General features: G+C 37.3%; 1 protein-coding gene across 2 annotated transcripts in view; it reads right to left on the reverse strand.

The window, feature by feature from the left end:
* Nucleotides 1–3,424: 3,424 nt before the first annotated feature.
* Nucleotides 3,425–13,496, reverse strand: part of LOC121318132 (PDZ domain-containing RING finger protein 4-like) — a 111,768-nt gene continuing 101,696 nt past the window's right edge. Inside the window, exons 6-10 of one of the 2 annotated variants that reach the window (XM_041254457.1) lie at nucleotides 12,139–12,237; nucleotides 10,130–10,192; nucleotides 9,156–9,257; nucleotides 7,423–7,539; nucleotides 3,425–5,043 (exon numbers count right to left, since the gene is read on the reverse strand). In XM_041254457.1, the coding sequence (XP_041110391.1) occupies nucleotides 3,523–5,043; nucleotides 7,423–7,539; nucleotides 9,156–9,257; nucleotides 10,130–10,192; nucleotides 12,139–12,237 (1,902 nt within the window). In that variant the 3' untranslated portion in view covers nucleotides 3,425–3,522. The remainder of the gene's footprint in view (nucleotides 5,044–7,422; nucleotides 7,540–9,155; nucleotides 9,258–10,129; nucleotides 10,193–12,138; nucleotides 12,238–13,496) is intronic. The other variant, XM_041254459.1, reaches the window with a different exon arrangement.

Here is a 13,496-nt window from a genome sequence, read left to right on the forward strand (position 1 = left end):
TTTTTTTCAGAGAAAAACAGGTTTAAGGCATTGAATCACAAATGGACACTCAGTACTGTAACTACAGCCAAGCCCCACCCCTTGTTTGTTGTATTTTTCACATACTTCATACTGATAAATCCTATCCTGATCACTCGTTTTATCACTAAACTCAATAATGCGATCCAAGTCATTAGGTTGGAGAAGCAGCTACCTCCTTTATTATGTCTGTGTTATCTCTGTCGTGGATGGGGCTATGAGAAGCAGCTACCTCCTTTATTATGTCTGTGTTATCTCTGTCGTGGATGGGGCTATGAGAAACACCCCTTTTTCCGGCTTCATTCGGCTCCTGTCAGTCTCACCCGGCCATTGAAAGGTTTTCTCGACTTTTTCTGGAGAAAAAATGACTAGAGACCTGTGCTTTACATCTTTTTGATGATGTTGGACAGGATGCGACATAGGACTGGAAATGGAAAACTGTAATGTCGGACCTGGTCCGACAAAGGACTGCAAAGGGTTAAGCATATATTATACATTTATAAAACATTAATAAGCAACACCTTAACATAAAGTGTTACCTTTGAAAAGGTGTTTAATATTTATTATGTTTTCATTAATTTATGTGATTGCTGCAATTCAGCAGGGACTTTGAGCTTTTAGTAGTGCAACACTAAATGGTTCTTTCTTATCTGGACAAAGTAAATAAGTCAAATGTTCTATTGTAGCAGCTACTGAGATTTACGTTGTTATTAACCTCATTTGAAAAATAAAAAAATCTACTGAATTTCAAGTATTGATTAATTTCACTGCTCTGCCAGGATCTTTCCCGGATCGATTTCTAGCCAATGCTAATGTAAAAATAGCAAGAGACTGGCTAGCTGTTATTAAATCTGGAACCAGTATCTTTGCGAGACATTAAAAGACACCTGTAAGAATGTTTAGTACATAACCTTTACATCTGTTGGGAACAAAAATCAGTGAAGAAAAGTTGTGAAATGGCTCCAGGTTTTCTTTGAAGGTAAACAATAATTTATTTTTATTTTCACAATAACCACATATTTACCTGACTACATGATCTGTTCTACTACACATTATTGAAAAATATCCACCTACACTTGACTGGGACTAATACAGTTTCAATTTACAGTTGTAATGTACAATATGTCATGGGGGACGCTATTAGAAAAAGTGTATGAAACAGTTTATACTCTTAGAAGAGAACACTTCAAGTACCATTTTGCTGAATGTTTGTATATAGGACAGTATGCAAAGTATTGTTTTGGCATTATATTTAAAAACATAGGACTGTATTTATAAAGGTTTTTTGCATCATGGAGTTTTTAACTTATCTGTGGTACATAAACCTGTCTTGTTTCAGCAGTGGCCACTGTAAGAAACTGAGAATAAATAATAAAGAGCAATATGGAGGTTTATTATAGAACAGCTTGCTTCATTAGCATATATAACGTGAGGTCAAATTGAGGTATATACCGTGTAGGCATGCATGCATCTCTCTGTCATTTTTGAAAGTTGGAATTTGGGGTTTAAGGGATTGGTTGCTACTTTGTCAATGAGGGCTTGGATATCATCCTCAGTTATAGATATAATCCTCTGTTGGATTGCTATATTGTGCAAAACACAGCAAGCCACACATATTTTGAACACATTTTCAAGGGGATGTTGTTGTACACCTCCAGATCTGTCCAAACACCTGAAACGCATTTTAAGAGTCATCCAAATGTCGCAACATATTTCAGGGTTTAAATATTGTTGACAGGAATCTTGGCCACACAAGCCCTCATTATTAGCTGCTGGGAGAGAATAGCCGACTCATTCAGTCATGTAAGCCTAAAATACAAATAATAATAAAAAACAAACAAAAACAAAGAAAAAAACCTCTGATCTGGAAGTAACAAACAACAATAGTTAAAAGTAATAAACCACAAAACATCCCTGGTGTTACACCACCATGGAGGAAGCGTAAATTATTTGGCTAGATATGAAGAAGATATGAAAAGATTTATACATCCAACACAAGACACGAGCAAGGGCTGTGTAAAGATGGAACCTCAGGAATTATAATAGGAGAGAAAAGCTTTGTAACTTAGAAAAGAGGACAAGCTTTCTCCTTGGCTCGCGAAACACCACCTTCGCTGAGGTGAGACCGAACCGACTGGTCTCTAAGGTTGGAAAGCAAGCAATATTTCCCCAAGGGAAATTTAGAGTAGGCAGAGAACTGGAAAACAAAATAGTTAGTGAGGATAGATTTGGCCGGGGGTCTCCTCTGGCGGAGGATGAGGCCAGCGCTTGGGCCTCTAAGGTTGGGAAGTGAGCTTCACTTGACTCCAGAGGGAGACTGTTGTAGAGGTAGAGCAGTATAGTTGAGAAGGAAGGGAGGATAGAAGAAATGAAGAAGTAAGACAGAGAATAAGGGTGTGACTTGGCGGTTTAAATTAGGAGATTGACGATATTTTGGGGGGACTGAATGGGGGAAGAGCACTAGCTCCTGTCCCCTGAACCACACCCAAGATTAATTGAAGAATTGACGAACACGAAAGTATAACTGTTGCTGACTGAGCATACACAATGACAAAGACAATACGAAACAGTAAACATAATTTATACATCTCCTAAATGAAACATGTAAGTACCACGAAAAAAGATATTTACAAACAAAAACTTTTATACATACAGCCCATACAATACAAAGGAACCTCCTTTGAATTGATTACAAAATATAAAGAAACAATGAGTTATATTACATACAATCCAGCAGGAAACTGTTGCAGAATATTTATACATATGGATGTTTAAAGATTGACAAAATTATGTGTTTTTTTTATTTCAGTATTTCAAACAAACCCCACAACTGAATTCAAATTTTAATTTATTGAGGCATATAATATGCATAAACATGATAGGCTGAGACACTATTGCCCGACCAGTGGATAGACGTTTTTAAATATTAAGGTCCTAAGGCAAATATAAGGAAATGTAATCGTCTAGAAGATTTATTTAGCGTTACTGATTAGTTAAGATTAACTTTCCTGAACTAGCCTCAAACTTCCATTAAATTATATTATCTCTTGTGCTTGGCTTATTGTTATAGCTTTGTTTTAAAGCTCATTTGTTCAATTGTTTACATATTTATATTTGAATATATCGTTGATCCTAAATTGGTCCAGAACTAACTAATAATCCTGTTTGGAGCTGCCTCGAATTATCTAGTGGATATAGTGGTGATATACTGTAAAGCTCCACCTTTAAACTGAGGCAGTCACGTTACATTATTTTAAGAACAGTGATATCATGTTATATTTTATAAGTAGAAAATGGAATGAAAACTAAACCAAAAACAAAACAAAACTAAGTTTTAAATATAGAAATAAGGAAAGAAATTAAGCAGAAGGAAAAAGAAACATGCAAATGAAGTTAAAAAAATTGTTTACAAAAAGTATTCAGGTTACAAACTGTGAAAAACTTTTTAAAAAATGCCACATTGAACGAGGCAATTAAATTCTACCGAATTTGGTAGTGTCCATATTATACAGTGGTAACAGACAAGGCATTGTGTACTTGTGGGTCCTCGGGAGACTTGGCCCCATGGGTCATCAGTTCTTGGATTGTCATCCAATTGTCCAAGATTTTCTTATTCCGTTTTTTCATCATCTTTTTGTGGCTCAGTTCAATAATGTTTATTTCCTTTTTCCCTTCGCTGCCACTTTGAGGGCTTTCCTTGAGGCAGTCCAGTCTGCTGCGCATCATGAACTCCCGTCGTCTCCTCTGCTCTTTGGCCCTCATCAAGTGCTGCTTCCTCTCCTCCTTGCTCCAGTACCTTCCCATCTTCATCTCACTCATTGTGTCGTCATCTGTCGTCATTCCGCTGCGCTCCTCTTTGATCTTCAAGGCACGCTCTTTAAGAATTTTGTCCCTCACTGGCCTCTTTGTGATGTATCTTGTCCCGTCACTACGGACTTTGACCTTCCACTCCATTTTAGGCTCTGCAAACTTCTGAAAGTCTTTGCACATGCTCACAATGCTAAGTTGGCTCTGGGCGTACTCCACTGCTGACTTCTGCTGGATGAGATGCATGTAGCTCTGGTAGTGCCTGGCATGAGTGGGTATATTGGTATGCCTGTACTGGGAACTGTGGCATGGTGAAAGATACGGGATCTGTGGAACACTGGACCTCTCATGCTCAGTAAGTTTATTGCTTTCAGGTGCATTATCCCACTGCTCTGCTGAATTGTCCGGACTTTTAGTTTTAGCCAGACATGCCTCTTTGATGTCTTGTCTGGCAGTCATTTGGTGTGCTGCAATGGTACTCCTCAGATTCTTCTTGTTCGTAATGTTGATCATTCGCTGCAAGGAGTTATCCGATGAGCGGCCCACTGTCAGTGGCGTACTGCGACAGCTCTCTGCCGTGTTGTACGCACTGGAGCTGTCCTTGTCCGATTTTTCTGGATGCTCTATGATATCTGCTAGCTTAGCTCTCTGCAAGTCATCACTGGTGTTATAATCTCGATAGCCTTCCTCTTCGATTGACCAGACATCAGCATATTGATCCCTTGCATTCTGACGCTTGTGAGCCTGCATGATATTCTGGCACTCCAGCTCAATGTTACGAAGCTCTTCGTTGAGCAGCTGTAGCTCCCGTTCTACCCCATTTGGTTCCTTGAGGCTGCATTCAATGGTACTGCTGCGGCTGTAGTAAAGGTCATACTCGCCGCTGTTTCTTATCTTACATTTGAGCTCCAGCAGCTGGCGGAACCTCTCGCAGTCCTCGTCCTGGGCTGCAGTGCAGTCCAAGTCGATGTATTCACCAGACACAAAGATCTCGTTACACGGCATCTCATTGCTCACCAGTGTGTCCTGACTCTGGCCCAGCTCTCGTTTGTCCTGCAGCGAAACTTGCTTTTGGCTGTCCCCCAGGTTCTCCTGCTCAGAGCTCTCATCATTGCGCACACTGTCATCGGTGCGGCCCACCCCGCTGTCCTTCTCCTGGGTGTTGGATGAGGTGGTGGCTGTGTCTGTCGTTCCACCATCTTCCTCACTTTTCTTTGGCTGTGAAAAAGGAAATTGAAATATGTTAGAAATTATATTTACCCCCAGACTACTTTTGGCCTTCAAACAACAGTTGGTTCAAAAAGGAGGTAAAACATGAATACATGCATCCTGGAACATTTATTTTCTCCACTAAATGTATTTTTTTTCTGTTTCATGAGTTTGTGAAGGGGTACGGCTACAAATAGCATGTTTAAACAGCATATCTTGTGCAATTAGATTAGGGGGCATAGGTGGAGCTTCAAGCAGGGTATATTATCCATACATAATCCACATTAATTTAAGTGAAATACATCCATATTTGTTCAATGCTACTTCCTAATGTTTGACAAGATGGTATTGTAACTAATTAATGACAAAAAAGAGGCCACTGTCTAATATTCTACTACTGTTCAATTCAGTCACATTTTGAGCTTGTCTGAACATCCTTATATTGGATTCAATATCAGCGTTTCATATAAATGAGGTCATATTACTGATTTATTTCATTTGTTGTAGTGGTGATGTGGTTTCCTCAGGCTTTATCATTCTGCATTGGGTTACCATTTTTACATAATTTAGATGAGAAAGCAAAACATGACAACCCATCAATATTTCACATTGAGGGGGGTATCAAGTTTTTAATGGTAACTTGCAACTAAACATATTACTACCTATTACTGTATATGTCAAAACAACCTTGCTCAGAATAAGGTATGCAATTACATTTTCTCTTGAAGTTAAATACAGTTTACAGTTTCAAGCAACTGATATGTCAGACATGTCAACCCCAAAGTGTTCATACCAATGAGACCCCTGCTGAAAAACCTTGGGATTGTTGAAAAATCTTAACCTAGACCACTAAATTTTGATGGGGGTTGGGGTCAAGATTTTTGCACATGGCACATGGCTGTGCCACTGACCTCGACTTAAGGGCTATGCACACCGGAAGCGAAGCAAAGACACGAATTTAGCATTAAAAAAACAAACAAACCAAAAAAAAAAACACAGCTGTCGCTAGTCATGAAAAAAAAAAAAAAAACACTGTCTGTCTTTGTCTCCTTTTGTGGAGATAGAATAAAATAAATAAAACAAAGAAAGTCTGGATACACCACACACAAAAAAATGACATTTAACAGTGAACATAATCTACACATATTTCTTTGTAAATACCGAGAAAATTTGTTTAATATACTTTTTTTTCTATTGATTTTCAGTTTAATAAAATCTTCAGATAGTGTGTGAATGTGAATTATTATTGGTCAACATTATTAAAACAAAGAAGAGTCATTTTACAGAAAAAAAAGAAAACAAGTGTGTGGTGCTCCCCATGAACAAAATTAAGGTGAAATAAAGAGATACCATATGGCATCTTTCTTTTTATTGTTTTTATAACCGCTGACACTGGCATCATAAAGAACATTTTATTTTGTCAACTTTAATAATTAAATTCTCCTTGATGTCCATTTCTCTGTTATTTCTGTGGTAATTTCTGTGTGAACGAGACAGTGACAGTCTGACAGCCTCTCCTTCGACTCTGCCTGAGTAATGAAGTGTTGTGCACAGAAACATAGAAGGCTCACGCAGACAAACCGTCAGTTTGAGTCAACAAGGCAATTCTATTTTTGGAGTAAGAGGGGAGTTTGCATAGCAGCTACAGGACTATAGAATGGTAATGTACACCTCTTCATGGTGATCCCCCCCCCCCAAAAAAAGAGTTAATACACTTGGACAGTTGTATTGGATTTACCGCTATATCATGTATAAAAGGTTTCGCAGTCTCGCAAACAATAATAAACTATTGCACAATCATGAGAATCCACTGCACGTCCGTCAGACTCTCAAAACTGAAAAAACGTGAGTTTCACAGATAAACCTTGAGACTTGACATCCATGCAGAAATGTGTACATATTTAAATAAAATAATAGCTAACAGTGGCATCAATGGCAAAGGGATTTAGTCCAGCCAACCCTAACTGTTAATAATTCTTTGAATATTTGATTAGAATATTAGAGAAACATTTTACAAAATAATTGCATACTTACAAATTTGTCAGTTCTAGCCCATTACCTTCATCTAATTTAAACTGTCACAACAGCATGCAGGCATCTGCCAGCCAATAGGAGTACAGAATTACGTAATGTTCAAAATTGATAAGCATCATTAACACATCTGTACGGAGTGAAAAGCTGCTTTTCATGGATCGGGAGCTGGGCTACTAGTCATGAGTTATGTTTGTGAGCTGCTTGGATGATCCAGAGAATGTATAACTGTAACCGGTGGTGTTGTGAAGAGGCTGGTTCAAATTTGCTACTTTGGGAAGTCAAATGGTGTGGCAATGAGGAAAAAGTAAGAAAAAGATTAACAGTATTTGTTTTTCTTCTTGTTTTATTTGTCACCTGCTCCAGCTCGCTGGCTGTATACTGCATTGCTTCGTGGTGTTGTTCCTCCAACATCTCCATGTTCAGCTCTTCTAAGAATTCATTTCTCTCATCATCCAGCCAGCCTTCGTCCAGCTACAAAGAAACACAACACCATTTTTAAGAGTTGTATACTATGTATCCCTGAACTAGTAATTCCCTCCTCATGTTCTGCAATCAGAAAATATGAGGCCATGCAAGTACAACTTTCTATGTACAGTAACAAGTGTATTTTTGGTTAGAGAAGTTTAAATAGAGGAAAGTACTGTGGAAATGTTGGGTATTGCAATGACAATTCCAATTGCTAGATTTTCAATATTTTTAACTATCTGTGGATCACAAGCATTTTTAGATTAGTGAAAAGAAAACTATGCTTCCAAAAGTTAAACACAAAATATCGTTCTTGTTATACACCATATTGGATGAGCAAAACGCAAGTTAATAAGGACAGGGGAATTGGGTCAAGCAAGACAGCCTGCCTGCTCAAAAGTTATAATTTGCATTCTCAGATATTGTCTAACCCCACAAAGGGCCTGCTGCATTACTCTCTGCAAAGGACAAACACTGGTTCATTTGGTTGGTCTCATATCTCTAAAATGTTCTCGAATACTAAACTTTGAATACTTCTTCACACAAAAGCCAATCTTCTATCACCTGCTCTGACAGCAATCAAGGAACACAAAATATTGATTCTCACTCACAAGGCTCTCCACCTTAAACCAGCCCTATATATATGACAGGTATTATTTAATCATAAGCCCTGGCAGTACATACAGGTTGCCCTTTGTTTCTGCTCCACTGATGTCTTCCACAATGAAATCCTTATGGTCATGGGCACATTCTTCTGGGGTCTTTGTGTGGAGGCATTTTTCTACATTTTGCCACAATTTGCAATTCTGTTTTCAATCCTCTGTATCTTAACTGTAATACAGCTTTAAATCCTGCGAACAAGCCCTCATTCCTATTTGTAATCCCGTTTTAAATCTCGCAATCGGAGTATCCAATAGCAATGTTCATACATGCTGTAATGACTTATTTTAAAAAGTAATAATAAGTTATATATGCAGCATTAATTTACAGTGTTATAATGTATACAGTACTTGCTCTTTTGTAAGCATTTATATAACTCTAGTATGCCTTCATTTTAATGTTCAATGAATGCCTCTTGCTCTTTTAATGCTTCCTGAAGTCTATTTGCCCTCAGGATCTCCCCTTCACTCTTCAGAGGTCCTTTGGGAGACTAGATGCAGAGTATCCACATTCTTTTGATATTCAGCTTCTGGATCATACAGTGACAATGTCATTTAGAATATTCTACAGCCCTGTTAATTGCGGATTATTGGTATCCCCTGTATACAAGGTACAGTCCAGTGTATAATAGTTAGGTTAGGTGATAATAAAAAGCACAGAGTGCTTTTAAATTAAAGCTCACTCTTTTTGTCCTTAATAATTCCCTTTGGCCTAAGCCAGACATTACATCCACATTATAAAGGTGCCTGTTATTAAACTGTGTCAACCAGAAGACTATTCTAAATTTGACCCCTCAGTGCATTTAATGCAGCTAAATTACAGCAAAAACAGTGTTGAAGCCTGCAAATTGGTTTTCATAAGCAGTCCTATAGTCAGGATAACAGTGTACGATACTATAAATCAACTTCTATGTTTAATATGAAACTAAAAAAACATAAACAAAGAAAAAAGTAATTTCTAACCTGTATTTCTGGTCTGGCAACCAGCAGCACAATATTTCGGCAGTCTTCACTTGAGAGTAATGCCACTGCTTCCTCGCGATTCTGGACGTCATGACCATTTATCTTGGAAACAAATGGAAGGGAAGCGTTAGTCCCCCTTGCACGCATCAACACACAATAAAAAGGCAAATTTCAGCTTGTTTATGGTAAAATGCACGCACAATGGGAGTTGCACAAATGTGTTCATTCAGTCCCATTGGTGGTAAGTGCCTTCACTCAATTATGTGTTTACTGTAAGGGGTTACATTGATTGTTGAAGGATGGTGGACATCAGTGAAAGCAGTTATGTTCATAAATGTCCAACCTTCTTCCTAGCAACATACATCTAGCAACACAATTAACTGGCTGCTGACAGGTGACGTTCATCTTTTTCTGTTCAGAGTAATGGAAGTGTCACTCTGAGATAATAGTGCTGGTGGATGCTGGACCAGGAACCTTTCAGCTGAAATCGGTCATACTGCACACGTGGCATGAGCCAATTAGAGAGCTCTAGCATTATCTCTCACCAAACAGTGCTTACAGGGCAATGTTGATTGCTCTTTCATTTAATCACGTTGTGCTCTTTGTATGGTTTATAGTTCAAAGGGGCCAGAAAATTCCCATTTGGTGTAATCTGAGCTGTTGGGTGCCAGTCCTGAATAATTGCTCGTAAGTAATAATGCCAAGAAAGATTTCCTTCTGCCCAGGAGAGACATATGCACAAAATATGATACAAAGAAAAAAAGACTACTAAAAAACCCTCACGGCAACATTACTTGAATTTGTGTGTGAACAGCTGGAAGGTAGGCAGCTTTGCTTACTGGCACAAATCAACACGCCAATGATTTTTTATTAATTTTTAATTAGTGTAATTAAAGCAAATGCATTGTATGCAGTTTTGAGAAAGTAACACAAGACTCTGGTTTTGCTGTGATTAAAAAGTTAAAGTGTAATACCTGTAAAATTCGATCCCCTTCTTTGATACGACCATCTCTGGCAGCAATGCTGTTTGGCCCAACCTGTTTGTTAAGAAAATCAAATAAGTTTTAAAATACTGCGTACTGGGCATATGATACAACATACTGCACAATATATTGTGTTAAAAATTTAAAACATGAACTATTATCATAACTAGTATTTTTTTTGGTGAAGCCTTCCTTACAATATATACCAGTTGTATTATTACAGACAAAACATTCACGTTTGTATTTACACTGTTAAAAAAAATATTCTGCCATGAAATAAAACCTTAGTCTAACTTCAAACCCTACAATATGTATTGGAAAAAAGGTGTGTTTAAATTAGTCAAACCAAGATACTTTTGCAGTGTTCTGAGAAAAATATACAATTATCTATGATTTACAGTATACAGTTTGTGGTGGAAACTACTGTTGGAAGAAGATTAAGTAAATATTAGTTATTGCATCATAATTGAACGAAAGCCTAAATCATTATTGTCCATGTGCTTTACCTTCATTACAGGCTCCTTATGCAATAAGGAACATGTCTTCTTTGTTCTCTCACAGCTTATAGGCTTTGTGGCCAGTTCTGTTTTCATGGAATGTAACATGGATGGGTCTCAAGTGAAAATATGAGACACAGTAGTCTCTAACTGCTTTTACACATCTGGAATTTGTTAGGGATTTTTGGCTGTTAACAAAAGTATATGGGTCGATCCAATACTTTATCAGAGTCCCAAATGCTCAACTTTGACTAATGGTCCACTGGACTTGGGGGCAGCACTATCTTTCACCTTGCCCTTCATTGTTATCTTTAACCATTAATTTTGCTCTGTCACATCACCCGCTGCTATCCTTCTCATTAAAAGCGAAGTGATGTTTCTCATCTCATCAAGTTATTCAATTAGGTTACTTTGGAGACGAGTCGGTTTAAAGATGAAGGCTTCTTCTCTAACTACAGCTACAGAAGGATATAGTCATTTATTATTACACAATGAACATAGCAATGATGCCACAATGGACTAGTCACAGTCCACTTTTATGAATAAGGGACACTGTATCTACAGTTTAAGCATTATACAGGGCTTTGTTCTGGAAACCTGCTTCATGTACTTTTTGTATTACAATTCCAGCCTAATAACGGTGTAGCTACATTACTATCCCATTTGTGTACTCATAAAGGTAATAAAAATAAGCAACACCACAATGTAATCTCATACGCCCAAATCATGGAAAATACTGGAAACAATAACTACTTTAAAAATGCTAAAAGCTAAATGCACGAGCTTACAAGCCCTGTGCTGTCTAAAATATAGGCAGAATAATTCTGTTATGTCTATCTGTTTTTTTTTTTAATGTGTGCCGTACCACATAAAGGTGTGTTTATCATTCAGATTACATTTATCTCTGATTCTGCAAACAGGTTTTCTACAGTCCTTTTAATGCAAGAATTATGGTCAAAAAAATATATTTCTACTTACAATCTTAAACAGCAAATCAGATAACAGAAGTACTGGTTTAACTGAGTTTGCCTGTGGAGTGTGTAACGACTAATGGAAAATATTCTATTTTCCACTCTACAGGAGACAAGAATTGTGACACACAAAACTAATTAAAAACTACAATTAAAAAATAAAAGGGGGAAGAAATCACATTACAAACTTGGCTTATTGTTCATGCACGGTCAGTTCTGAAAAAAGGTACAAATATTTGCATAGAAACAATTTAACTGTAAAACTAATTGATGTTGTTTAAAACTATTTGGATACTTAGAATCACATTTGACTTATTTTTTTAATTTGTTTTGCTCAAAATAATAATTATTATTATTGTTATTTTCTACTTGCCCTTGTGCAGTGTTCTGTAATTAATACCCAATATTAAAGCATTTGCCTAAAATAATTGGGCAGTATAATTATATTGCTTGGGCAACTTAATTTTGTATGGTAATTCGAACTGTCAGCTTTGGCTCCCAGCCAGCCTTTGTCATTTCCCATGTTCCTTACCTCACTGACATAGATGATCATATCCTCTTCATCATCAGTCCTATAGCACAAGGTAAGTCCAAGCTTCTCCTTGCTGTTTACACGGCACAGTTCAACTTCCTAGAAAACAAAGCAAACTAGGGGTCTTTTTTCTTTCTTTTAGATTTTATTTTATTTTCTGGAAAGGGCTTGGCTTTGTCTCATAAATAAATGAAAGCAGGTGAATGGCACTTATCCTGTGTAACTTGGAAAGAACACAAGCTACTTTAACTCCATTTGCAATTCATTATCAGAATCACTTAGCAGACAGTGTGTTGTAGTTCTGATGCCATTCTCCCTATAGGCATTCCATAAACCTTTTGAATATTAATGGTATTTTTGAGAAATCTGTTACATACGGTAATATCCACTGATTGTTTCAGCCAATGGGTTTTGAGTACAAGTTCTCTAAAGAAAAGTTGCTATGCAAAATTTGTGCTAATTATTTAGTCCTGATGCGGTAGCATATGCAGTCTCCTTGCATTGGTGCAGTGTGTAACAGAGTGCTACTTCAACACCTCTCCATGTGCAGTGTTAGTGACACTTCCATATAGCCACCAACTGTGAGCAATTAGCAAATCAACCAGCATTTAGATTTTTGAAAGCTCTAACAAACCTGCAACCCCAGTTTTGACAACCTCTTGCTGTTGCACAGAATCAGATCAAAGTGCTGTAGACTGCACAGCTAATTGGTATCAGAAACGTTGGAATTCTTACATTCGCTCTCTTTTTCATAAAGCTTATGGAAACTGTTAACTGTTAGACTAGATGTATCCAGCAAACTCTGTATTTCATAAACCCAAAATGTATTTAAATTTTAGACAAAGGCATTGTGAGATAAACTTCTGCTTCAGTGTGCACCGCAGTCTCGATAGCACTCCAATGGCTGTTTTCTGAACATCCCTTTACCAAGAGTGACTGAAAGGGTAATTAAGTGAAGGTACTGCCCCTTAATGACTTCCATTATCTGGTACTGCATTTCTAAAAAAAAACAAAAAAAAAATAAAGGGGAGTACTCTTCATCCCTGACATGAAGTTTACTGTGTTTCTTTAGTTTCTGGAGGTTAGTTTTCTGATCTTAGTAATCATAGTTAAGTGGGTGAACTACATAAATTCCAGATGTCTTCTTAAAAACAGTCTATTAATGCCATGTTGGTCTCAGCCAGTGATCTGTAAAAGGTGATACATTTATCGTAACTGACTTGGTTTAAAAAAAAAAAAGAAAAAAAGAAGAAAATCCCATGCACCAAGTTAATGGAACAGATTATTATTTTAGCCAGAACACATTTCAGTTTAATACCCCTAGCTTGTACTGTATTAATAGGATACATGGCTTAAAA

This window comes from Polyodon spathula, chromosome 7 (assembly GCF_017654505.1).
Source record: "Polyodon spathula isolate WHYD16114869_AA chromosome 7, ASM1765450v1, whole genome shotgun sequence".
Lineage (NCBI taxonomy): Eukaryota > Metazoa > Chordata > Actinopteri > Acipenseriformes > Polyodontidae > Polyodon > Polyodon spathula.